General features: G+C 32.8%; 2 protein-coding genes across 6 annotated transcripts; both read right to left on the reverse strand.

Annotated features, from left to right (window-relative positions):
• Positions 1–127: 127 nt before the first annotated feature.
• LOC119612580 (flocculation protein FLO11) lies at positions 128–9,564 on the reverse strand. 3 transcript variants are annotated; one of them, XR_005232157.1, is made up of 9 exons: positions 8,660–9,563; positions 8,364–8,584; positions 7,177–7,907; positions 7,063–7,114; positions 2,679–4,577; positions 2,473–2,614; positions 2,243–2,401; positions 1,881–2,176; positions 128–910 (listed from the first exon to the last, which is right to left on the reverse strand). XR_005232157.1 is itself a non-coding variant. In XM_037968402.1 (8 exons), the coding sequence occupies exons 2-8, from the start codon at positions 8,468–8,470 to the stop codon at positions 1,961–1,963; spliced, it is 3,306 nt and encodes a 1,101-aa protein (XP_037824330.1). In that variant the 5' UTR covers positions 8,471–8,584; positions 8,656–9,564; the 3' UTR covers positions 1,559–1,960. The 3 variants fall into 3 exon arrangements, 2 of the variants coding, with proteins under 2 accessions (XP_037824330.1, XP_037824321.1); XM_037968402.1 differs by lacking the exon at positions 128–910 and having other exon boundaries at positions 1,559–2,176; positions 8,656–9,564; XM_037968393.1 differs by lacking the exon at positions 128–910 and having other exon boundaries at positions 1,560–2,176.
• An 8,231-nt stretch (positions 9,565–17,795) lies between these two features.
• On the reverse strand, positions 17,796–26,840 carry LOC119612211 (putative 1-phosphatidylinositol 3-phosphate 5-kinase). 3 transcript variants are annotated; one of them, XM_037967955.1, is made up of 11 exons: positions 24,959–25,097; positions 24,249–24,898; positions 24,007–24,196; positions 23,430–23,946; positions 21,717–23,374; positions 19,925–21,491; positions 18,979–19,505; positions 18,740–18,902; positions 18,520–18,680; positions 18,295–18,456; positions 17,796–18,225 (listed from the first exon to the last, which is right to left on the reverse strand). In XM_037967955.1, the coding sequence occupies exons 2-11, from the start codon at positions 24,705–24,707 to the stop codon at positions 18,038–18,040; spliced, it is 5,592 nt and encodes a 1,863-aa protein (XP_037823883.1). In that variant the 5' UTR covers positions 24,708–24,898; positions 24,959–25,097; the 3' UTR covers positions 17,796–18,037. The 3 variants fall into 3 exon arrangements, with proteins under 3 accessions (XP_037823883.1, XP_037823874.1, XP_037823891.1); XM_037967946.1 differs by having other exon boundaries at positions 18,979–19,508; XM_037967963.1 differs by lacking the exons at positions 17,796–18,225; positions 18,295–18,456; positions 18,520–18,680; ... (4 more) ...; positions 23,430–23,946; positions 24,007–24,196 and adding an exon at positions 26,557–26,840 and having other exon boundaries at positions 24,737–24,898; positions 24,959–25,105.
• Positions 26,841–27,639: the final 799 nt, after the last annotated feature.

Consider the following 27,639-nt stretch of genomic DNA (forward strand, 5'->3'; position numbering starts at 1 on the left):
TCTAAAATAAGACATAATGGTAAAATTAATAAGGAAGTAAAAATTAAACAAAATTATATATGGGCAATTTGCATTTGTTGTGTTTTAATCAGATTCATTAGGCATTTCCGATAAGTGATAATATTTAATGCAACAAATGTTCAACACCGAATTCTTTGATAAAGGGGGTTTCCGGGTTTCTCATACCCATTCACTACTTTTTAAAACGAAGTGTAATTGAGTGATCAGTAAACTTGATGTTCTAGGAATGAAAATATAGAGATATATACGATATACCCTTCGGAGTGTCTTGAGTTTTACCTAATGCGATATTCTGCTGAATCTTTTGAACTACCTCTCTGTACACCAGATAAACATTATTTGGTGATATATAACTTATGCTGTCACTCACCTTTTCTCCAACATCCTAATTCTTCTTTGCCTGTCAACGTTCAATGGTATGTCTTCGAAGTCGATGCGAAAGCATCGAATGTCCATCCTATGTGTCTGGGAAGGATATATTGCATCAGAACCTGATGGTTAGGGTCTGTCTGGCTGACAATAACCTGGTCCCACCATGTAAATGATTTACGTTAGTCATCTTGACACATTCGGTTGCGAATGGGGCAGCATAATTGAGAAGAGAGCGACCAATTGCCTTATACATGGCTACAATCGTCTCTTTGTCCAAAGAGACATCTGTGGGGAGTTTAGGAAGCTTGGCAAGTTATAGATTGAAAAGTAAAGGTTATAGTACTCCTTCTCAAGACAAGCCCATTTTTATCTTGTAATATTTTGATTTTTGACCTCTAAACTCAACAAACACATGTCTGCCACAGAGATAGTTAGCTCCGGCGTTGTGGTGGCCAAACATTAGGTGTTTTTTTGGAAATTATTTCGCCGATGTTGATACCCGATGAAATAGAGATATCTGTGAGGGGGTCAGTAGTTGGAGTAGTTATCAATTTTGGCTTTAATGTCATATCACTTAATACTAATGGTGCAATTTAATCTGTACCCCATTGTAACAGCAACATACATATTACCAGTCTATATCATCTTTTTCTAATCAGCTATCAAACATTTTTATGATTACATCTATATAAAGTTTCGATATGAATCCGAATTGATTTTTAGGCTGAGTTTTTGGAATATATCTTAGTAAATGGAAAAATGCACAAATTTCAATATTGGCCCAAAATGCATAAGACTGTTGAACACTTTTACAAATATTAGGGTAAGTAAAAATTATAATTATTGTAAACAACTTAGAAAAAGGCTACAATAAGTAAGTTTTTGACAAACAATTGGGAAATTGATATATCTGTTTAACATTTTTTTGCGAGCCAAAAAGTTTTAAGTAGTTAATAGTATGTAATTATTTGCTTTTTACTTAATTTAATTAACAAATTTTGTTTAAACATTTTTATAATTTCATTTGTTTTTTTCTTTAAATAACTATGCCAAAAATGCAAAAATGTATATTTGAGTTGAGTATTTTTTTGTAGTTGATTGAAGAAAAAATTACCTAAATTTTAAAAAATTTCATATTATGCCTAAGATTATATACTAATATGTATGTGTGTATATAAAATATGTAATTGCAAAAATATATATGTATGGTGTGTTTTTTTATATATATCAAAATGTCTAAATATATATGTAAATGTTTGTATATAAGTACTTTTTATATGTACGTATGTCTAAAATGTAGTACATTTTAATGTATTAAGTACACTACAGCTAATATATACTGACTATATAAGTTTTTCATTATAAGAAAACTAGTTTGAGACATTATAAAGTTTTTCTTTTAAATATGCATTATTAAAATTGGAATGATAATGTTTAGTAAAAAAAAAGAGTCATAAAGAAAACAATTGAAAAGTAAAAAATCTTACCAATGAGAGATTGTGTCTTAAAATGTGAATGCTTTTAGCTTCTGTTTTGTTTGCTTTACAAGTTATTAATTAATTTAGGGTTATTGCACCAAATAATCCTTATAGCCGCGTAATGATTTAAGTTGTTTCTTAAGTTTTGTTATTAAATCTGACGGCTGCACCAATATGGAAATATCACGACCAACCGAATTTAAGCGATCGCGTATTTCATTATCTTTAAAAAATAAATTTAATGGACGGCCATTTATTTCTGTGAGTACCCAAAATGTTAAAGTAGTACCATCACATGACTGGGCCTGGAAAATATGAAAAAAAAATATTATGTATATTCATTCACATCTATAACATTAGTTGCTATGTACCTTAGGAGGTAGACCATGTCTAGCTGCTAAACTGTTTGGTACTACATCAACTATTGTAGATGTATTACCATCACGTATTAAACCTAAACATTGACCTTCTCTTTCGCGCCGTATAGCGTAGCCACGGCCAAATGGTATGCGTCGTACTAAGACCTCGACCTAAAATAAATTCACATTACGTTTTTATATGATTTCTGTTAAGGAGGGAGATTTGATATTCTTCCACTTACAAATAGTGTATTGGTATTGCGTATAATTTTATTAGCTTCTGTTGCTGAACTTATTGTTACACCAGCTATTGACAGCAATTGATCGCCTATATGTAAGGCATTATATAAAACAGGATGTTCTTTTTGCTTCCAACCAGCCACCCTGTTTGCGAGGAAACAATAAAGATTACATGCTTTTACATGTTTTCGTTTAAACAAAAACTTACCACACAGCACCAAAAGCATCTACCCAAGCAATAGAACCTACACAATCTTTACGCCTTAATTGCAAACGAACACCACCAGGATGCATTATTTCACGTCGCAATTGCATTACTTGTTGTTCCCTTAAAGTCATACGTTTGGCCGGTGATGTAGTATTACCTGGACTAGAACTAACACCAAGAATATTTTCCGCTAAACGAAAAGGCTGTGGTGGTTGACGTAAAGGTCCTCCTCCTCCACCACTACTTCCAACGTTAGCACGATTAGAGGGATCATTGTTATTAGTACCGCGAGTATGACGTTGTGACTGAGCATCTGAAGTTGACGAACTACGCCTGCGCTGTTCTAAGGCTTCAGATGTTGTACGATTTACGGCTAAATGTGAGGGTGTTGTTGATGTAGATGCGGAAGAACCAGAACCATTATCATTATTATTGGCCGTATTAGATGACTTACTACAATTAGCATTAGTATTTGAGGATTTCGTTTTTGCCACAGACAGTTTATTAAGGAAATGGAAATCTTTTCGACTAGGTCTACTAGTTATGACAGCTTCTGTTAGTCCTCTCGTTAGTATAAATGGAGGTCTGGGTGCAGCAGTTGGTATGGGTCTGCTGTTGGTAGGAGAAACAAATCTTCTTCTAGCCATAGCTGGACTGCCCATATTGATAGAAGACATCGGCTGATCAGCTGTATGCAGCGGCATTTGTGTGGGCGATTTATGCCCCTGTTCGCCACTGTGTTGTTTAGTTGTTGAATTTTGTAGTTTTACTTTTTTGTCCACACCATTTGAAGTGGCTAAAGATTTTCCCAATGGTAATGCTGTTGCTTCCTCTTTAGTACGTTGTTTTGAATTTCGGTGAAGTGGTGAACTCCATTTCGGTGATAATGGTGTAATATTTTGAGATGATGATGTGGGCTGTACACTACCAGAGGCATCAGCTGCGCTTATAGTAGCTGTAGTTGAAAGGAATACCTTTTCATAATGTAGTCCATTATTTTTATTTAAATTCGGTGAATTCGAGTTAGCGCTCGAAATGCCAAATTCATTTTCTAATTTCCCACCAATGGAATTTTTTCTTAACACTGCTGCGGACATTTCTTCACTGGTTGTTGTGTTATTCACTGTAATATTTGTTATTCCGGACGTATTAGCTGATAATATAATTTTTTTAGGCATTTTAGGTGTGGACGTAAGTGATGTCGAGGCAGATGATGAGGGCGGTGTGAAGCATGTACCATATGTGTTATCAGTACCAGCTACATGTACTGTTGTTATTTTGCTATGCTCATCTATTGTTGTTGAAGCAACACTGGCAGCTGCTGATGTTTGTGATTTTTTAACTGGAGTTGTATATTGATTACCACCCACCATTGTGGTGGAATTGCCCATTACTTGTATAGTACTGCTATTGTTGTGATTGTGATTACTATTGCTACTACTACTGCTGGTACTACTGTTACTTTTATTACTACTGGACGGAATTATTTGTACATTACTTTTGTATTCATGATGTTTTATATTTTTTGTGATTGATACATGGGCATCGGGAAATTTAAATATATCTGCTGTCGCTCCGGTTGACGTTATTGTTTTATGTGGCAATTTTGGTGGTTCATAATTATTTTCTCCAGCACTGGTTGCCGTTGTCTTATCGTTTCGATTTTCTGTTGATACTTGTATTATTGTAATATTCGTATTCGAGGAGTTATCATTGGATGTTGATGATGGTGTTGAAATTTCCGAATTAACTTCTAATTCTGTTATGTTATTTCCCTTACTACTAGTATTGGCAACCATTAGGGATGATAATTTACTACTAGCTTCAACTTTTTGATTAATATTTTGTCTTTTAGATTTGTCTACAGCTCCAGCGGATAGGGAGCGAGATGTTTGTGGTCTAAAAGAAAGTGCATCATACAGTATACTTAATCGCCAAGTTTTAATTGGTATATTCGAATATTAAATTAACTAAAAACCTATTGTTTCGACCCTTGTATTCATATACTTTTGATCATAAATAAAGATTCCTTTTAGATAACGGATTCTAATTATCTAATATCTAATAAGTTAATCACGATTACTTGTGAATCATAAATGACCCGATAAAATCACATAGACAGCACTACATAATACATACAATACAATTATCCTTTTCGAAATACAAATATGTTATTTTGATTTTTCAATCAGTTTTATTTGTGAAAAAACGACAAATATTTATATTTTTATAAAAATATGGAATTTAATAAAATAAAACCATTTACAGATGATGATCTTAATAGCAAAGAATCCAATGATTATGAATTAAAATCAGATACATTAGATCAACTGTATAAAGAACAATTATCCGAATTAAGAGATTTGGTATTTAAGAGTGCGCAACCTAATGATATTGAAATATGTCGCAAATGGCTAAAAGTATTCAATCGAACGTCAAAAACAGAGAAAATGGCTAGAAATTGCTTATGCACTTTGATGCAACAACAAATCAAAGAAGCCAATTGTCTACAGGAGCCGTTCACTAATATACAAAATTGCAATCGTAATTTGGAAAGTGTTTTACGTGAGCTAGATGATCAGTTGAGCAGTAATTTGAGTAGTAGAAGTTTCCCTAGCCTAAGTGACGATACATTCAAGTCACATTGCTTAAACACTGCAATAGTCGATGAACCTTTTCCTCCTCTTGAGCAACCACAAAATATGAGCACACTGTTAAATGAAAGTCAAAATATTGAATTAAAAACGGAAACAACTCAGTTAACACGTGAATTACAAACGCTACGTTTGCAATTGACCGAAAAACAAATTGAAAATATTAAACTTAAGGAAATTGCCGAAAAGTTTCGCCTCGAAAGAGAAACATTTGAAGAAATGTTAGACAATATGAAAAAATCCTTATTGGAAAGAATAAGAGAAAAACTCTTAGACATGGAACAGTATGGCATGATAAAAACACAATTTCAATTCTTTCAATTAATCTTTGCACAATTCTCAAATGATAAAGAATTTATGGATATTATAAGTAAATATGATGTGGATTTGCAATATATTTTGCATAAACATTTTAAGTGTGAATTTGATAAACGCAAAGATGTAATAGCTCGTCATATTTGTCGTAAATTTGTGAAAAACAAAACGAAACTGCGACAAAAATACGAACAACGTTTAACTATTCAAACTCAAGCACATAAACTGCAATTAAAATTAGCTAAACTTAATTGTTTTTCAATGTTACGACAAATATTCATTAACTATCACAATGAATTTGATAAGATAGAAGGTTGGGAAATTTTGAAAACACTTGAGGAAAAATATCAAAATATTGTAAATGGTGATTTAATATAATTTAGTATAATTTGTATTAATCTTTTATTTATGTGAGATTTTTTTAAATGTTTAATTATTTGCATTCAAAGGAAATGTTAATTTGTTTTTATAATTAAAATTATCGATTGCTTCTATTAATAATTATGTATATATTTTTAGATCAAATGACCTTCAATTGTTTTTCTTATTCAAACGACACAGATAAACTCAGAATTCTAGCCCAAAATCTAAATTCATTAGGCAATATTATATCCGAATAATTACATCCAAACATTTTACCCCTTTACATCCTCCTTTCAAACTATTTCTTCTTTAAAGCTACACTGAAAACAATCCATGCCTTACTTTACGAAAATTTCGTAACTACTTTTTTCGTAATATATACAAAAATTTCGTGTATAATACGAAATATTGTTTAATCAACCCCTTTTCTAATTTTACGAAAGTACGAAAACGAAGTACGAGTTAAATTAAACGTAATATTAAATTTACAGGCTGCCTAATTTCCTGTAAAATTTTTTATGTTTTTTTTTTTAACATAAAAAAATGTTTTTTTAATTCGCAATCTTTTTCTAAATTTACAAAAATTATTTTAAAAGAAATAACATATTTATGTCTTTAAAAAAAATCGTAAAATGAACAAATTTTTTTTTTCTAAAATAATATAAAATTATTTTGCATTTTACTAAAATATTTCGTACAATTTCGTATATATTACGAAAGAATTTCGTGGTGCGAAACCACGAAGCATTTCGTACAATGTACAACATTTTTCGTGTATATTAGGCATGGATTATTTTCAGTGTAGCATTTAAATTCATAAATTCAGATACCTTACAGATCAGCTGTAATATCAAAAATGTTAAGTAACGGGAAATTAATCTAGCATTCTTCTACTGCTAGATTATGGTTATTCAACACTTAGTAATTTGTAATACATTTTCTGCCTCCGCATATGTAAATATCATCTATTTAAGTCATCATTATTGAGAAATTGATAATGGGCATTGCAATCGCAGACCTCAAAAATTTTTTAAATTATTGAATTTACTCACCTTGGTATATAACGTTCACACTGTAATATATTTTCTAAATTTCTTATTTGATCTGAAATTAAAAAAATATATAAATATCAAATATAAAATAAAAAAATAAAAAATACTAATAACCTGCAGAAGCGCGATGTGCCGCTAAAACATCTAAGCGTACACTGTTGTTAGTAAAACTTCCATTAATATCACTGGTATTTGCACTGGGTTTTCGTAATAATGGACCTATAAATTCCTCCTCCGTTGAACAATCACTAAAATTAAAATCACGTTCCATGGCCAAAGATAGAGTCGATGAACCTGTAACCATATCATCTGGTTCTATAGAGGATGAAGAGGAATTAGCATCATTTAATTGTTCACTATAAGCACTAATGGGATCCGATAGCATATTTAAAAGATTTTGTGTTAGAGTATTTGACATAGAAGTTAAATGCGGCACAGCTGCTGTTATATTTGAAGTGGTAGTTGAAGATGATGATGTTTGTATAGTTGTATTAGCTGCCGTAGAAGAAGTGGCTTGGGTTGTTGTTGTTTCCATGCTATTGGATTCACTTGTTATAGGAGAAGAAGATGTGGCTGTATTGTTGAGAGAATTCCTTGTTTCATTTGTTTCCAATGCTGTTGTGGACTGTTGCTGCTGAACACTAGGAGGTATAACTCTTTCAACACCGGGTACTATGGCTGCAGGCACCGGTGGTGGTGCTGGTAATGGGGATGTGGGATCTCTTGTTGGCAATAGGGGAGCCCTTACTTCTGGTAATTTTGTATAGAGATTTTCACGAGGTGAAAGTATTTTCATTTCTCTTAATTTTGACCGTAATGTTTCGACCCATTCTTGCATAATATCCCTGGATATTTTCATAAAACAATAACAAATAGATAAATTATTGAAGTTACGAACTGTAGTTATTAAAAGTGTAATAGAAATTATTAAATAAAATACTGATGTTGTTGGGGAATGTTGTAATTGGGCTGCATTAAGCAAAACAAACATTAAAAATTGTAAGTAAAATATAACAACAAAACTAATAGCAATCAGTCAGTCAGTAGGCCAATGGACTAATTCGAATGGGAAGTTTCCAAATTAAAAAGTCTCGTTTTTGTTTACTTATTTTTTATATTAAAGATTTTAAAAACATGAGAAAACTTTACAAAGATAACATTATTTACATTTGCCGAAAATAGTAAAAATCTTAAAAAAACGTTAGGTTATCCTTATCCATCCATAGAATAACACCACAATTTAGTAGTTGCAAACCTTCCCCCCAAATAGATAGATGTTAAGCCAGCATTGTTCAACTTACCATGACATAGCGTGAAAACGCACCACTTCATTGCTGAGCGTGACAACAAATTCGAATTCATGTGAATTTGGAATTAGTGCGTGAGAAATATGTAATGTATCCTGCATGGATACAATCCATTCGGGATTGTGTGATGGAGCCTGTCTCGGTTCAGCGTAACCTTCCAATAGTGCTTCAGTATCATCGTGTACACAAAATACAACCCAACTGCGTTCAGATTTCTAAATGAAATTCAATGAAAATTGTAAGCTTTCCGTTTATGATTTGCTTGAGCAGAATAAAATTGACAAACTTACTTTTGGCCCAACACAGACCTTTTTGCCCTCTGCCGTTAAACGTTTGAGCCAGGTGTTTTTGTGAATTTCACGAAATTGTGCATTCATAGCTGGCATAATAGCTCCAGCTACAGTGGGGGTTGGCTGTTGTGTTTGTGGACGGGAACCTGGCAATGAAGCTATTAAATTTGTAGCCGCAGTAGCCATGGCAGATACAGGTGCAGTAGTATTAGCTGTCACAATGGAAGAGCTCATGTTATAAGTGTTATTAACTTTCTAGTGGGTTATATTTATTTATTGCATTTATTTTCAACTCTGCGTGTTTTCTTATTGGAATTACTAGATCATTTCAATTGACTTGTTATTAAAATGACACTAATTTTGTTTTTCTTTTGTTAATTGATTCGCTGCTTGTAAGTGTGTGTAGTGTAATTTTTTCTATTTTTTAACTAATTAATTCTAGTTAATTTCGTAGCGCCAACGTCGCCGTCGTACACCTGCCTTGGATTTTTTAAGTGCCTTTCTTTTCCATCTTTCGCAGCCGCTTTGTCTTGGTAAAAAGTTGTTTTATTCTTTCTTTTTTTTTTTTTGTTGCTGTCGTTTTTTTTTTTTTGTTGCCGCAGTATTTTCTGTTTTTGACTTTTGGGTCCTTGAGCTATTCATTCGTTTATTGCAATTTGCGAAATGTTAACATTTTTCCTTTCCTTTTTTCTCCATATCTACTATAATTTCCAATTTTCTTTAATATAACTTTAGTAATTATTTAAACAATATTTTATTTGTTCACTTTTTTATAATATTTACATATGAAACTATAACTTTTTTATTAAAATTTCGATATAAATGCAGTAATTAAAAAAATCTCTTGCAACTTATTTTCGACGCCATATTTATAGTGATGCCAGTATGTTTATTAATTTAGAGATGACAACACTGTTGCCAACTTTTTCCGCCAAAAATATCGCTAAAGTTTACTGAAAAATAGCTACATTTAAAATATATTTAAAAATAATGTAATAAATCTACAGAACAATTTTATATACTATATACCCACCCCAATAAAGGGCCCTACAGACGTAGTCTTTACACGATTGGTATAAAACAATAACAAAGTAAGATGAAAACAGCTGTTTCACTTTTTTGTATGTGTTTACATAAAAATACATCCCTGATCTAATGCGACCTGCTTGTTTTTTGAATCATTTCAAAAAATGAGTCATACGACTGTCAAATTTTTCATCCGTATTTTCTCACATATTGCGTTTAGACGATACCATCCGTTTCCTTCTACACAAAATTTTGACAAATCATATTACTTGTGTGCTCGTGTGAAGGTGGCTTAAAGTGTTGTAGGGTATAAATAGCGATATTTATTCTGATTTTTCACATTATTCCAAAATCTATATGTAAACATTGTAGTAAATAACTTGTCATGAATCGGAATGGGAAACTGCTAGTTGTACTGAGTAACAAACATTTCATATAACGCATTTTTTTTTTTTTTTTTTGATTTGAAGAAAACTAGTAGAAATCATATAGATTCGCCATATATTTTTTACAAATCCTAATCTTCCTAATCTGGAAAACAGATTTGATTTAAAACATGTCGAAAATGTATTTTTTCGAAGAAGATTTGCAAATATAACTGTAGGCTATCCATTCAAGTTGAATGTTTTCATCGAAATCATTTTGAAAAACAAAAACAAATTTATACTTTTGCAGCTGTAATTTATAACATTTAAATTTAAAGAAATTACATTACTGTCGTTATATTAAAACAAAATGACGGGATTTGTTTTGCCTGCAAAATGAGGTAAAAATCGCTATATTTCACTAGAAAATAGTTGAATTGGCAACAGTGTACGGCAATTTTACGAAATATAAAGTAAATGTCAGTTAAAGCGCTTTGGCGACACATCAAATTGTGCATATATACATTAGGGTTCTATAAATCGACTTTCGAATAATCGAACAATCGACTTTTTGCCGAAAAAAGTCGAAAAGTCGAAGTCGACTATTTTGTTCCAAAAAAGTCGATAACTCGACTATCGTCTATGAAAAAGGTCGAAAAGTCGACTTTGTAAATAAAAGTCGAAAAAAGTCGAAAAGTCGGAAAGTCGAAAAAAGTCGAAAAGTCGAAAAAAGTCGAAAAGTCGAAAAAAGTCGATAAGTCGAAAAAAGTCGAAGAAAGTCGAAAAAAGTCGAAAAGTCGGAAAAAGTCGAAAAGTCGAAAATAGTCGAAAATTTTAAAAAAGTGGAAAAGAGGTCAAAAACTCTAAAATAGTCGGAAAAAATCGAAAAAAGTAAAAAAATAGTCGAAAATAGTCAAAAAGTCGTAAAAAATCGTAAAGTCGAAAAGTCGGAAAAAGTCGAAAAAAGTCGGAAAAAGTCGGAAAAAGTCGAAAAAGTCGAAAAAAGTCGAAAAGTCGAAAAAAGTCGAAAAAAGTCGGAAAAAGTCGAAAAAAGTCGAAAAGTCGAAAAAAGTCGGAAAAAGTCGAAAAAAGTCGGAAAAAGTCGAAAAGTCCGAAAAAGTCGAAAGGTCGAAAAGTCGACCATTTATAGAATACTAAAAGTCGAAAAGTCTAAAAGTCGACTTTTAAATAAATGAAAAAGGTCGAAAAGTCGAAAAATCGACTTTTCATAAAATGGAAAAAGTCGAAAGGTCGAAAAGTCGACTTTTAACTAAATGCAAAAAGTCTAAATGTCGAAAAGTCGACTTTTCGTTTCAACTATAGAACCCTAATATACATGTGAGTTTTTTCACTAACACAATCAAAAAATTAACGTTTGAGTCAAACAAATTTGATGTGTGGCCGTGCCGCTTAAAATAGTTTTTATGTCGACTTTAATCGCCACTGTTGCAACATTTAAAAATTTAAGCAGAATTAAAGGAATGTATTGAATAATATTTAAAATACAGTTATTATGAAATTTATTTATTTATTTCAAATGTAGTTTATAAATTAATGCGCCGGGTAACTAGACCATATGCACATAAAAAGTTCATAATATAATAAATTTGTTTGTTTGTTTGTTTTTTAAGTTACTTAGTCTCATAAACAAGAGAACTAAGAATTATTTGGCCCGTAATTAGTTTACACAACGCCAACTCAAATTTTCAGCTATTTAATAGTAGCTACGTTTTCAATAGTAAAATTTGATCAAAACAAGTGTCTCGTTTGCCGATTATAGTTTATAGTTCCACGTTAATAGATTTTAAAAATTCGATTATATAAAATATTCCCCTCATTCCCTCTGTATTCAAAAATTCGATTAAGTGATCGAATTCACCAATTTTAGAAAAATTTACCCTTTGAGAAGAGTATTTGGAGCATGAAAAAATGATATGTGAGGAATCCTCTAGAACACCACAATTTTCGCACATAGCAGAGTTTGCAACTCCCATTTTATTCAGGATTAGTCCACAATAAGTGTGACCAGACAAAATTCTGTTTGCCATCCTCAAGTCGGCGGCCTTTCTGTTAGTTGGGTCAATGTCATTGTCCACTGTCCAATAGTCTTTTAGAGTCCTAGGAAAAAGACTCCCAAATTCAACGCCCTTGGAGTGTTTGATACGATCATATTCAGTGCTTCATTCTCCCTTGAGCATGGACTCAATAACTGCTAGGGCATCTTTCAGGGGCCAAGGAATTTGCATCAATGGGCCCATTCTCCTTGCATTACGTGCCGTATTATCTGCTCTCTCATTTCCGTTTATTCCTTTATGACTGGGAATATAAATTATCGATAGCTTTTCAAAAACGGTCTTGTTCATTTTGCCTAGAATTCTCTCGATTAAGTAGTTATCCGAATTTTTATTCTTTAGTGCAAACATGCTGGCCCTGGAATCAGTAAAAATGGCTAATTTCCTGAAGCCATTTTGGATAGCGAAATCTATCGCTAATTCCATAGCAATCAATTCGGCCGAAGTTGATGAAAGAATTTTATGTGAAAAACCAGAGCCTGTCGAATTGGATCCCAAATGATAGAAGGCGAAACCAGTAAAATTAGTGGCTACAGAGCCATCTGTGAATATGATTTCATAATTGTCCTGTTGATAAGTGTAAAGTTTCTCCAGAAAGATGCTGTTTACAATTTCAGGATTAGCCTGATCTTTCCTTTCACATATTCCCTTAAAGAAGTTGAAATCGAAGTCGATGTTAACAACGTCTCCCAGATTGTTACTCAGAATTCCGACGTTATCAAAAATGAATTTATATTGATGAAAAACTGAGGCAACTCCCATATTAACACCCTCCAGTTCATCAAGATAATTAGAAATCGGAAGTTTGTACACGATGGTCTTAAGTATTACCCTAGCGGTGGCCAAAATAAATCGATACTTAGGAGGCAGTTCGACGCCGAGATTATAAAGTATGTGGACAGGTGTAGATTTTAAAAGACCGAGAGCTTGTCTTAAGAACATATTAATTTTTGATGTTATGAAGTTCAAAGCTGTTTTTCCAAGATTAGAAAATGACGAAACGGCATACTCTATACGAGGTCTGATGAACGAACGGTATACTTGAAGTGCCCTCTGGGGTTCAATTCCCTTGTTTCGATGATTGAGCAGACGATAGAAGTTGCATGTTCTGTCGATGTTGTTGAATGTGGATTTGATGTGGTTCATCGAGGAGTTATTGTGAGCGATTGTCCTACCGAGATATTTAATCGAATTGACATCCAAAATAGATTTGGAGTCTATTTTTAAGTTAAGTGTTTTAGGTCTATTATTAAAGTGAATAGCCTTAGTTTTATCAAAATTAAACGAAAGTCCAAGATTGTTACAGGCTGACTTAAAATCATTAAGTTTTTCCAAGAGTAATTGTCTAGCGGGTTCAAATTGTTTGTCAATACAAATTATAAAAAAATCGTCTGCAAATTGATATATGAATGTTCTACCATTTGCAATGTTATGAAGTTTACTTGTGAATATATTAAATAGCACCGGGGATAAGGAACTGCCTTGGGCCAATACATTGCGCGGTCGATCTTTTTTTTCGAAAAGCATAGGATCTATCTGGCAAAATGTTTTCCTGGTTAATATACTCTTCAATGTGAGGTTTTACCATAGCCTCAAGACATTTAAATAATACTGAGAGTAGATTGGTCTGTAATTTTGTATCAAGGAACAATCCTTGTTTCTCTTGGGGACAGGACAAATAATTATTCTCCTCCGGCTATCAGGTATAGTACCATTTTCCCAATTTGTTTTAATCAGTTCAAATAACTTTCTTTTCCCATCATAGTCCAAGTTTATCAAAATTCGGTATGAAATACCATCGTCCCCTTTGGCCGAGTCCGGATTTCGGGAGTTGATATAGTTGTCGAAAACGTCGAAGGATAGTAAGGGAATATTTGGACCAGGGATGACCGAATTGTTATCAATCGCAGCTGCGTTAGATGATACATCGCGATCCTGAATGGCTATCATGTTAAGGAACTCTTTATGTTGATCTTTGCTCCACGAATTATTACTCTTCTTAGTTTGCTTGTATTTCTTTAAGTTAGCCAACTTTTTCCACATTTCCTTAATGGATGAAGGGTGCGAAATATAATCCAAGAGTTCATAGAAGGCTTGTCTCTTCCCCTCTTCAATGTGATAATGGAGTTGTTTATCCGCTTCCTGGTATTTGTTATAGTCTTCTATCTTTTTACTCTTGTAGAATCTGTTCCTCAATAAATTTCTCAAACTAAAGAGTCTGTTTGCATCCAGGTTCCACCAGCTTTTAGGTCTATATTTGTTCTTGTTGGAGATGTGGATTGTGTTCTTGGTTCTTAAACTCTCGACGCTCTTTTGAAACTCGTTAATATCACCCTCAACTCTTAATTTTCCAATTTCCCTATAAAAATTGGTTTTGTCAAGTAGTTTATTTTTATTGATAAAGTCTGATGAGTAGTTTAGATCTATGATTATGGGAAAATGGTTGCTGCCAGTGATCTTAGTAGGGATTGCCCTCCAAACAATCTTGTCATCTATTCTGTTGCAGAAGGTAACGTCCAGTGTTGAAGAATTAGAATTGGTGGTAGAATACGTAAAAGATCCGTCGTTCATACAAGTAAAGTTTGAGAGGTTCTTCAAGTCTTCTAAGACTCTGCCTTTCCCGTCCTCCGAGTTTACATCCCAGAGGTTGGATTTTGCGTTGAAATCACCACATATTAGAGTCAGATTTTTCTGAGCACGCCCGAACAAAAAGATCCGTCTCATTTCTGAGGCAAAATCTTCGATACTCAAGTTTGGTGGACTATAGTTTACTATAATAGTTAAATTGAATTTCAAATTTGTAGTAGAAATAGAGAGAGAATCAAGGTTTGTGTCAATGGTGTTTATTACATATTTAATAGATTTTTTAATGTAGAAACCTACACCTCCAAAACCATCATTTCTGTATTTGCCAAAAAAATTATAATCATTTAAACTAGTGCACGCGTTGTTCTGCAGCCACGTTTCGTACAGGATAGCGATATCAATATTATTACTTCTCATATATATTTCCAGCAGTTCCTTATTCCCCTTTTTCTTCAAACTTTGTATATTGAATTGAAGCAGCTTCATTTTGATGATTGGTATTTTAAAATTTTTCCATTATTATTGATTCATATATCCTATTTGCATCAATAAAATTCATCCCTTTGTTAATGTTCTCTCTCATATTAATTAAAATTCTTCTCATTTGATCCGGGTTTACTTTCCCGTTCGTCCAATTTGTAATTATGTTAGTTGTGTCTCTGGAGACTTGTGATAAAATATCAATGGCCTTTCCATGATTGTCCTGTGTATCAGAGGATCCTAAATTTAACTGTTCATTTCCACCCTTCTTGCTGGTGTTTGGTCGTGTGTGTGGATTACATGCCTTCGATTGACGATTATAGGGCATTTGTATCTTATGTTGACTCAAAACCTTCTGATATTCCTGGTTAGTTTTTCTTGTATTAGCTTCTTCACGTTCTTTGTTACCATTTAACTTAATGGCCTTTGAGTAAGGTAGTAATTTATGTATCTCTATTTGCCTCCTGATGCTTGTCCAGGTTAGTAATATTAGTGTCTTTTGATCTTAATGGGGGGAAATCCTCTGCATTTTCAAGGATCGCAAATCTATTTGAATACACATTTGATAGTCTTGTTCTTGCCTCTTGTATGGTTAAATTCTCTAACGTCATCAATTTTTTTATTGCATATGCCTTGGATCTGGCTGGACAGTCCTTGAAAGTAGGGGGGATGTTACCTTTGCAATTTGAACATTTCAAATCCAAACAGTTGTTCTCAATAGTATGTTGTCTAAAACATTTTCGACATAGTTCGTAATTTTGTTTGCAGTGTTGAGCAAAATGGTTGAACCTATAACAACGATAACATTGACCAAAAGGTATGTAGTAACTAACTTTGATTTTAGTGTAGCCATAATTTATCTCCTTCGGGATCTGTGTACCTTTAAAAATAACCTTCATATTCTTGGAATAAATTTGTTCGGTGGCACCATCAGAGTTTTTCCTCTTTCTAGAGATTCTTATCACCTTGATTATCTCAATCGGTGACTGAACCGATTCCAAAAATTCTTCTTCAGAGATGTCTAATGGGATGTCAAATATAATTCCCGCCTTTGAGACAAAATGAGCTAAAATTTTGGGATCCAAGCCCTTCTGAATAATACGTTCATCCTTTACGAAATTGTTCGCCGCTAGGTAATTTCTGAAGGTAATTTGGCATCTGCCGAAGCCAATCTTTGAAACCTCCTCAACATTCTCAATTTTGAGATCCATAATTATCTTGCAAACTGATATGGCATTAAGGTATTTCCTCATACCTTTATCGTCATATAAATCAACATATACTATAAACGGGCCCTTATGCTCAACATCATAATAATAATCCACAGAAGTATTGGAAGTCTTTTCCCTATTTTTCTCAATGTCCGAATCAATATTTACTCTCATATCTGTCCGAATATTTGTCATGGCCGAATCCGACTTACCTGGCTCTTCCATGTCAGCCTCCATTTGATTTGCTTCTTCCTCAGATAACCTCATACGCTTCCCATGGTCATCGTCAATCTCCGGCGGGCCGACGCCCCCGGACGTAGCCATCCTTCTCCCCCTTTTCAAGGCCCAGTTAACTTTTCAATGTTCCAAGAATGAATTTGATGATAAGATGATGATGAAATTTCAAAAATTTAGTGAATAAAAATGTGTTCTATAATCTTCAACCAGTAAACAGACGCCAAAAAATAACTGTATACGACAAAACGGTATTTCACACAAAAAAATAAGTATAAACGCAGACACTTGCACGAAAGAGACAGAATATAGAGACCGATACAATATAACACGTCTTTACAAGCGAACGATCACACAAGGAATGAGTATAATAAATTTGGTTCAAAATTAATTTTGGTAAAAATATAAAATCAATACTTTAACAAAAACAAAAAAAAAATGACTTTCGAAAATATTTGGCTTTAAATAACGCCAAAAGCAAAAAAAATAAAATAAAAAAATCAATTAAATACAATTAAAAAAAATAGAAGTTAATAAAATTCTCATTGGGTTTAAATAATAATAAAAAAAATCTTAAATTTCGAAATCAATATTGTGCTTTCGTAAACTTTTTTGTATTGCGGCCAGAAAAGATCCATCTTCACAGTTAAGAATACGTTCCAGTGGTTCATTGATCTTGGACTCCGGACATTCGGCAAGTATATGAGAAACTGTAAGTATTGTATCACATAGAGTACATTTAGGGGGCTCCTTTTTCTCAAAATAGTGTTTAGTGTTGAAAATAGCTTTGCCCACCCTTAAGCGTACTAACGTCACGCATTGGGTTCTTGTCAATGTGTTATTGTATTTGGGTCTTATAGATACAGGATTTTGCTCCTTTCGTAATGTCTTGAAAGGGTTTGTTATATAGCCTTAGGAAAACACGGAGCCTTGTAGTTTTTATGAAATATAAACTCTTTTGTATAATACTTTTGTTTTTCACACAAAAACAATTTCTTATTAAAACTAATAATTTTTTATAAACTAATATTTGTCTAGGAAAAAAAATAAATTTTTCGAAAAAAAAAAAAAATAATAATAATAATTGCAAGCTTTCACAATTTATTTTTTTCTATTTCTCAAAACATTAAAAAAAATATAGGAGAAAAAACAATCATAATGATATAGTATATAACAAAGTGCTAGTTTTGTTTTATTTGTTGCAATTTTAAAACACTGACAATATCTGTAAACAGTTTTTTATTTTCAAAACATAAAAATTATAAATAATTATAGTTAATTATTAAATCAAAATTTGGTTTTCACAAACTCAAGTACAACTTCTAAATATTTTTTAAGTATTTTCCATTTTAATACCATATTGATATAGTGTAATAGAATTTTACTTTAATAAAGATTTAAATGTCAAATTTTCGATAGACCTTCCCAACGATCGGGCACTGTATAGAAATAACGATCCATAGCATCGGCAAAACGTAATCTATAACGTTCTGGTGGTATAATTGTGGGCAATTTACCCATGCCACCCAATATACCCGTTTGTTTAACAAAAGATTCAACTTTCTTATCGAAGGTAAATGTACGAATGTAATCTTTAAAATAGAATGCATAAAAAATATAGATATATAGGTAGTAAGAGTATAAACCAGATTTTTACATACCAATAATACCCAATACTAAAACACCGTTCTTCTCATCTAGGCCCACCAGTAAAGAATAATCCATAACCTGATTCTTTTCCAAAAAACAGGCATCACGATTAATGGCATCTTTTAAAACCACTTTGCTGTGTGTTAGAATATATAGGGGTTTCAGCCAAGACACTTAGAAAAGAATAATATGAAACTAAATAACATAAAGTTAATAATTTAAATTAATATAAATACTTTGTACAAAATTTTCATCTAGTAAAACAATATCTCCTTGTTGTTGATTCATGGGATCCACCAAGCGATTGCGTTCCGAACCTTTCAAATCGAATTTATTTTTAATATCACATTCATAAAAAAGATTTTCCATAACCAGCAAAGATTTTTCAACAAATGAACTGAAAAATAAATAATTAAAATCCATAAGAGTATAATAAATGGAACCAGTAAAACTTACTCTTTCTTTTTTATGGTTACTTTAAAAACGCCAAAGATTTTGGCCAATAAGGTAGGTTGATTTTGTTGCTGACATTTGCTTATGTAATCAAAATAGTTGGGCGCAAAATTTTCAAAACTATTTATATCACTTTTGGTCATTTCTTTCAAAACGAAACGATCATCTAAAAAGAAAAGCAAACAAGAAAAACTCATGCATAAATAAATGTTAAGTATTAAATGTTTTTAGTTTAAATTTACCGGAAGTTTTGCAAAAACGAGATCCTGATTTTCCACCTTTGGCTTCCCACTGTACACTACTGCATAGAGAACGTGCAAAATAATAACGACATTCTTCAGTTGCATCGACTTGTCCACGAGAATTGTCATCTTTATTACTTGTGTTGCTGTTACTACTATAGTTTTCCCATTTATAATCACTGGCCAATGTATTGTTTTGTCCAGCATCGCTGGGTTTACGCACTAATTCTATTTCGGGTCCATTTTTACTTTGGGATACCTTAAGTTCTTCTCGCTTTTTACTCTGTTCGATTTCTCGGTACAATGATTTATCCAACTTGGGAGCTTTTATTGTTCGTGCTCGCATTTGATCGAATTCTTTGGCAAAATACATTTTACATGTAAATTGTGTATTGTTATCTTGGAAAGATATTTCTATATGAGAATTGCTCGTCTTTGTTTTGGAGCGATCTTCTTCTTGATTGTTATTCGTTGTGGCGGATGGTGGTGGTGTGTTATTTTCTTTGCCATTGTCATCGGCATCGTTGCTACTGTTAATAATGAAATAAAATAATTTAAGTATTTTTAATTTTAGTCGAATTGCTTATAATTTATATTCTTGGGTTCGATTCCCGACTTTGGACAGGAATATTTTGTGTTTCATTTTTTAAATTGTAATGTTTATTTTTTTAACAGAAAAAGTTATTTTTACGTCACAAAATTAAATGCATTTTAGGGTCCGCTCCTTCGTGCCGTATTATTAGTGTAAATTGTAATGTATTTGTCACTTGTGAATGAAATGAAATATGGGTATTCTAGCAACGTCCTTCTATTCCCATTTTTTTCAACTTGTGGTGAGTTAGTTCGAAGTTTACCAGCTTTTTCAGAGGCAATTTGTTTTTTTGGCATTTTTGAAAGTACTCTTTTGAGCTTGGCAATATGAAGAACAAAATTTATAAAATCTTACCTTTCTTGTGATTTCCTTTTAACATGAGGACTCGGATTGACATTAACTCCCGAGTTGCTAGAAATCGACGTGGTATCAGCCGCATTCTGTTGATTAGCTAAAACACTCAATATCCGTTTGTATTCCTGAGAAGTCAAACAATAAGCAATTATGGAACTGAAATCATGATCATGTACCACCATTGGGAATGCGCCCAATGGTAGAGTATAATGTTCTAAATTACTAAAAGGCGATTGTAAAAGATTAACCGGACCTGTTGAGGGTAATAATTGGGTAAGCATTTTTTTGATCGTTTTCTTATCGGACGAAGGAGGTACTGTTGTTGTCGCTACTGAGGGCATAACAAAATGCGAATCTGTTGAACTCTTGTCTGTAGCACTAGTTGGTGTTTCATTCGTATTGGAAGTAGTATCTAGCGTATCTTCATTTCCTAAAAGACGTGGGGTATCCGGAGTTTGTGTTGCAGTTGGCGAAATATCGGAATGTTCTGAACGCAGATCTTCGGTACAAATCATACCAGCATCTACAGCCTGATGGTGTCCTGAATCATGTCCTTGTTTAGCTGCCAACTTTTGAGCTACTGCCATTTCGTGTAGACGTGGTCCCCATTGCTCTATACTTTCGGCCAAGACCCTTTTGGACATTAATAATGCATCGTTTATGTCATAGGGACTGGCCTTATTTTCCGTTAATAAAGTTTGTATTATTTCCACGTGCTGTTTGAAAATGAATTGATCTTTACTTAAAATCGTTTTTAAACTAGATACTAAAGGTGAGTTTTCATCTTCTGTAGCCAAATCGGCTATGCGTTCGTGTATACGTGTATAAACTTCATGGCCTTTCATAGAAAAGTTTTTAACTTCTTCCAAAACTTCAAAACGACTAAATGCCTTGGGTGGATGTAAATTCAAGGTGAGTAATGGCAAAGCAATTTCCCAAGTCTCCAAGGGAGTATATTGAAATTTAGCTGCCACGCCACGATAACTGAACTGATGGACATAATCACGATGCAAAGAATGCTGGCATTTGGTTTTAGCCCCTAAACCGCTTTCATCCGCTACCGATCGTTTCCTATAGGCATGACCATGGAAACGCAATTCCAAGTATTTAGCCAACGACAGACATTTTGTAGTTTCCGAAAGTGGAACGCTGGGTGTAACCTCATTACATATACTACACCAGGCTGTAAAATATATACTATTTAGATCTGACTTGGTATTGTCTTCGCTTAAGAACACTTTAACACAGCCCATTGAGTGTACGTAACGTCTGGTATGACCCAGCATCGGTAGGTTGCATCGTGTGCATATCGACGATAGACGACAGCAATAACGTTGTAAGAACTGGCCCAACATGATATCTTGCTGGCCATAGAATTTCATATCCAATAGTGTTGGTGGGGCACAAAACGACGATGCACCTTTTGGATTGAAAAAGAAACTACAAAATAATACTGGTAATCGTTGGTGGTTTTCGATATCTAATGCATCCTTGTAAACGTTTTCCTCTTGAACTTTTTGTGACATTTGACTTTTAACTTCTTTGCGTCCTTTAAGGAATTTGAATACTTTAAATATAAGAAAAAAGAGAAGTTTGTTTTAGTAATCATGCTACCAACTATAATGGAAATGGAAAATTTTCGCTTTTAAAACAACAAAATTGATTTAGAAGTTGAGAAGAATACATATACATAATTAACAAAAGTATCTTGAAGTATGTATTTTGAATTAACAAAAGTATCTTATTTAATAAAGCAAAATAATGCGTCTATAGATAACTTCGATATACTTACATCTTGGTCTTTTCGGATACTTTCCACCATACGCTCTAAACTCTGCCAGCAGAGTTTGTATTTCACGATTATCAATGGGTGTGGTTATTTTTAGTTTAAGGAACTCATGCGATGGATTCAGTTCTAATTGTTCAACATCAGTTGGAATTATTTCGGCACTTTCCAAGCGTTCATAATTGTAATTTGCTGAATTTGCATTCGACCATAGTTTCGAATAGTATAATTCAGCGGGAAATAAAATACGCAATGGACACTTGCGACCCTGTTCGGTTTCCAAGTAGGGCAAGGGAAACGTAAGGAATGGACTAACCGATAATAAAGTGGAACTAAGAGCACTACGAAAACGATTATCGTAACGATGTTCGACGGCCAATTGAAGATTATGTGAATTGTCGGGTGAAATTTTAGATTCAGCAGAACGTAGAGGATCCGTGAAATCTGCCGATACATCGGTGGCAGTGGTTAGAATTTTCTCTTCGGATTTGCGTTCAGCTACAACTGGACGTGGTTTATTGGAAGACGTTGTAATGGCCGAACGTAATTGTGGTACTTCTTCGTCTTCATCATTGTTCTGTTGAATTATATCGATATTGGATTCATTTATATTGGCATTTTCATCAGCAGGACTTGTTTCTTTGGAATCAAATATGGGTGGTTTGGGTGTAAGAGGTTCAGCAAACTCATCCAGCAGAAATGACATTTCTAAACGCCAATTATAACGTGCATATACCAAAAATGAGGCAACTTTTTTGACTTTAGCCAACTCTTTATTGGAGCCACCTCTCAAAAGGCAAGTGAAACCCCTGGGACTTTGTAATTTCTCAAAGAACATCAATGTCTTTGTTGCGCCCATGCCATCATTATAGTTGCGTATATAGAATGCATCACATTTACCCAGCTTTGGTTGGGAAATGTTACCTTCAATGCTGGTGAGAACATCACATTGCAAAGTGCGTGCCAAACGATCCATAACTGAAAGTTTAACATCCAAAACTAAGGTAATGCCATTTGATCTCAATATATCCTGGGCTACACCGGCAACGTTTTTATGCACCAACACAACATTGGGTTTGAAGCTCATTATACGCGCACAAACGTTTCTCAAGTACTCCTTCTCTTGCAATAAAACAGTCGATATACTTACAAATTTACCCTCAATGCGCTCGTAAACAATGGGGCATTGTAATAGCAATATTTGCGGCTGTTCCACTCTCGTTGCCATGTCCTTGTGAGCCACGTTCTTCGAAAATACCACACCGCCTACAATGGTGCACTCCAAACGCTTGCCACCAGGCACCTTCTTGAAATTTACATAGTTTCTTATATCCATTAACTCATTAGTGCAGTATTCCGGTTTGAAATGATTTGCCGCACGACAACACAAAGGATTTAGAACCTTAGCCCATTGTAAATCCAACTGAAAGGTCCTTAGCATTTGTGTTAGCAATTGCTCCTCATGATCACAGTATGATTCTAGCAGTTTTGAGGTCGTAGTGTGCATAGAATTGTCTAATTCTACATCACGCGTTGATTTAAGATTAAAGGAAGAATCAAGAGATTTAGGTGGATGTGGTTCAATGCCAAATTGCTCAAACTGCGGACTAAGAGTTTCTTCAGTTGGATTTATTTCCATGAAATTTATGGCTTCTAAAGCTTGTCTGTGAAAAATAATGTTATGATATTTACCCTATAGAAATATATAAAAATGTTTACCTTGGTAGCACGCTGACAAAACGATAATGTAAATTTTCATCGAATTCTGTCTCCTCTGAATCAGTGACAATCGGTTGTATAAAGCCAGCATCTAACATAGCATTCAAAATTGCGACAGCTTGTACTTTGTTTGAAGACTTGTGATTAGTATTGAGGAACTCAATCAGTTCTACTCCACAGTTTTGTGCTGGTAAGACTTTGCGCATTTCTTCGTGTAGTGTAATCAGCGAGTTTGATTGTTGCAGTATGTTTTTACGATCATCCATTGTCAAACTAATGGAAGGTTGATGGGCAGCAAAACGTTCCTCTTGATAGCCCACGGAAACTTTACGTTCTAATTGTGAACGTGTTGGTTCCGCTATTAAATTTGCCGGCTCAACATCGTTATTTGTTTCCAATTTACTTGTTAGATCTTGTTGTAAAGCTTGTAAATCAGAATTTAAATCTTTCGTTATGTTGGGTGAACGTAGATAGCTGAGAACAATTTTTGAACAATAGTTGCAAACCTTTAATTCTCCTAAACAATAATAAACTAATTATATTAAAATTCTTTATAGGAATGTTAAATTAAACATACCAGAGCACATTATAATCTTTCCCGGTACCACCTGATTGCAGCATTTTGAGCAAAATATTTGACCGCATAGGCGACAATGATGTTTGCGTCGAAATGTTGAAAACTTTTGTGTGCAATCATAACATTCTTTGGCTTTAGAATCTGGCATCCAGAATCTATGCAAATCGGTGTCTTTATAGTTACGCAAATCCTAAATAGGAAAAATAAGTAATTGACAGTGGATTGTTATAGAATTTTCTTACATTATTTTTAGAAGCCATCATAGATCTCATGCGTTTTAAAACATTAACCATAGTTCGACCCTCATGTCCTTCCATGGGTAAGGTATCACACTTTCCCACCGAACTACTATCATCTGCCGTATTAGATGAACTTTCGCCAACAGCGCTATGGCTTTTAGTTTGATACACAGCATTTGAATTAATACTAGATGATGAACTATCTCGAGTTATCGTTGAATTATCTGGTTGGGCATTTACGTCGGCATAAAATACTGACTTTGTTGTATTAGGAGAAGCGGAAGATGTGGGCGATTGAGGGGGATTGACACTGGATAAATCATTTACCGTATTGTATGATTGATTGTAAGCATTTTGTATTTTATTAACAAAACGACCAAATAATGTTTCTGGCTCTTCTTCAAAATCACGAGCAAACTCTGTGAGTTTGGTCATCGAATGAAGATTTTGATTTGCACTCATATTGTCAGTGTTTGATTTTGTTTATTATATTTTTATTTTTGGGATAAGTTAAACTATTCCAATAATTAGAAAGCAAAAATTTGTTTTACTTTGTTCTTCAATAATATTTAAAATGTTGTTAAATTTAGTTGATCATTTAGTGATGATTCAGGTGCTAATGAACCCAATGCTAAATCAGTCCATTTTTGTTCCTATAATTTCAATTCCATATATAAAATTTTAAATATTATTTGTTAAATAATTTAATTTACCTGTTCACTTAAGGTTAAATGGGAATCACCACCATCAGCCTCGGGATCAGGTAATTTATCAGCCGGTACAAGTATCTGATCGAATGGCAATTCTTCCTCGCGCCACCTATTATCAACAATATCTAATAAATGTCCATCGGCTGGTGCCTGTAAATCATACAATTATTTTAATTGTAAAAAAAATCGATTAAATTTAGTGAGTAATTCATTAAATTAACTGTCTATTAATTTTGATTTTGTCGGTGTTTTAATAATTTATTGTAGCAATTATTACTTTCAGTGATTTTCGTTTTGAACTTTACGTGTTGTTCTCTTCCAACTGACGTCATTTTCACATAGAACTGCGATAATTTCTAACAATAATACTCGTACATCAAATATTCAATTGTTGTTAATATTTTTTGGAGCTTTTGCTTTTCGTATCAGTGGTTGTTTTATCTAAATACTTCACAACTTTTTTGTTTAGTAAAATTTAAATAGTTTTGTTGTTTTTATTGTAAAATATTTTATTAATAATGAGAGTACTATGACTAAAAAACAAACAAATAATAATGAAAAAGTTGGTAATTGGTTAAAAAACATGTATTTAAAAACATTTAATTTTTTAAAATTATTTTCTCTTCCATTATTTACTTTATAATAAAGAAATAATAATTAACTGATATATAGAAAAGTTTCCACTCTAGATATTATTCTATTCTTTACTATATGTTGTCCAGTTTCTATTCCATAGATCAATGTCTTGGGTAAAATTTTCTTTTAGAATTTCTTTAGACTCTGTTCTATAGAACAACATCATCTCACAGGCGAATTTAGAAAAAAGGATTAAATTCTTTATGTTCTAATGAACAAAAACAATTAGTTGTTGAAATAATTTATTGTTTCATTTTGTTTGATTACTTGTTCGAATTATGTTTCATTTGATCGAAAGTTGACCTTATATTGAAGCTATGATTAGTTACATATGTACCGATCCAGGTTTTCTACTGACATTAGATTTATATGATAAAATTTTTGTGTTATTAAAAATGATGAAATTTTAACCGATTTTCTCCGTTATTTGTGGACCGATTATAGAATTATTAAAGATATAGCACGAAGATATCTCGGATTATTAAGAAATTGAGTTCAACATACATATTTTTTCATAATTTATTAACATTGTAAAAATATAAAATTTAGTTATAAGTTTTTAGGGAATATTTTCTTTAAATTTATATCTCATTTATGTTTTTATTATTTTATATAGGTATTTTTAAATTAATTCATTTTTAATTTTTTTAATTTGATTATGTATGTACATATGCCCCTACTATCATTTAAGAAACAGTCCCTAAAAATGTTTCTGTTCCAAATGACGTAGGTGTTGCATATTTATAAGGTATAAAAAATAAATTACAAGGTCATGCAATAAAATATTACTGAAAGAAATCATCCCATCCAAGATATTACCCGTCAACGTTTTCATTAATTACAAGTAAAAATCTAATTTTTCGTCTAAAATACCGTTCCAATCAATTTTAGACACTAGGTTTATCTACCATTGATTATTAAACTAAACTACGAAAGAAAAACAGCAAACTCTACTCCAAACTCACCTGACTGTCCATCACTATTGTCTCAAATCGATTTTAGAGTAAAACACTGTGTAAACTTTGCTAAACTTGCCTTAATATTTGTATTTATTTATTGTTGTTATTTATTCGTGTTTGTGCAATTTAGTGCACAAGAATAAATGAGGCCAATTATTTTCCACAGATCTAGTGTATTATTATTTTTATCACTATTTCATAAACAAATTGTAATTTATGTAAATATTAATCATCAACAAAAATAATTTATTCTACAATAGCGAAAATTCACAAAAAATACATTAAAAAATTGCAAGAAGAAGAAAAACAAATTGTCAAATCTTACCGATGACAGCTGTTGATGACAGTTGTTGTTTTATCTATACTACTCGTTAATAGATGGCGCAGTTAGAAATATTGTAATCGACACCGTTTCCAATACATGACAATGATAACTAATGACAATATTTGTAATTAAAATTACACTAGAAAGTATGCAAATTATTAGAAAAGCATTTCATTATCAATCTGATACTCGACCATCCATCTAATCTTTGGTAGGGGATCAGTATCATTTTGTGGTTGCCAAGTAAACAAATGAAATCACTGATACAGCTGCACTTAATGGAAGATGTTGAAACCGTTAGCACTGCACATGCATATACCATAAACATATTTACTTTGACAGTTCAGAAAATATATTACATCGGTTCTTGAAATATGTAATGAATTTTGCCTTAAATTTTCTCAAATATACCCAGCAAAAAAAGAACTTCCAAAGAAGCGAAAAAGAAATAGAATTTACTCCACGAAAGTACTGAAAAAAACCTGATGAAGGGATGATTTTAACACAGGCTAGTCATAGGAGGGATGTCCTTATTTGATTCCAAATTCACTACTTCTGAAGTCATTCTCAAGAAGAAATTTTTATGCTCTTTTTTTGGAAGTTATTCGGAAGTGAAATTGTATTATTATAGAATACAACTAATTTGTATAGATGGGATTCTAGCCGGTATTTACCCAATGTTTGGGTAAATACCAGGTATATTTCTTTTTTTCAATCTTTTTTTGGGTATTTATAAAATGTTTTAAATATGATATTTTTTAAAA

This window comes from Lucilia sericata, unplaced genomic scaffold (assembly GCF_015586225.1).
Source record: "Lucilia sericata isolate MDLA Ls3-8-SP2 unplaced genomic scaffold, ASM1558622v1 Contig000034F_arrow, whole genome shotgun sequence".
Lineage (NCBI taxonomy): Eukaryota > Metazoa > Arthropoda > Insecta > Diptera > Calliphoridae > Lucilia > Lucilia sericata.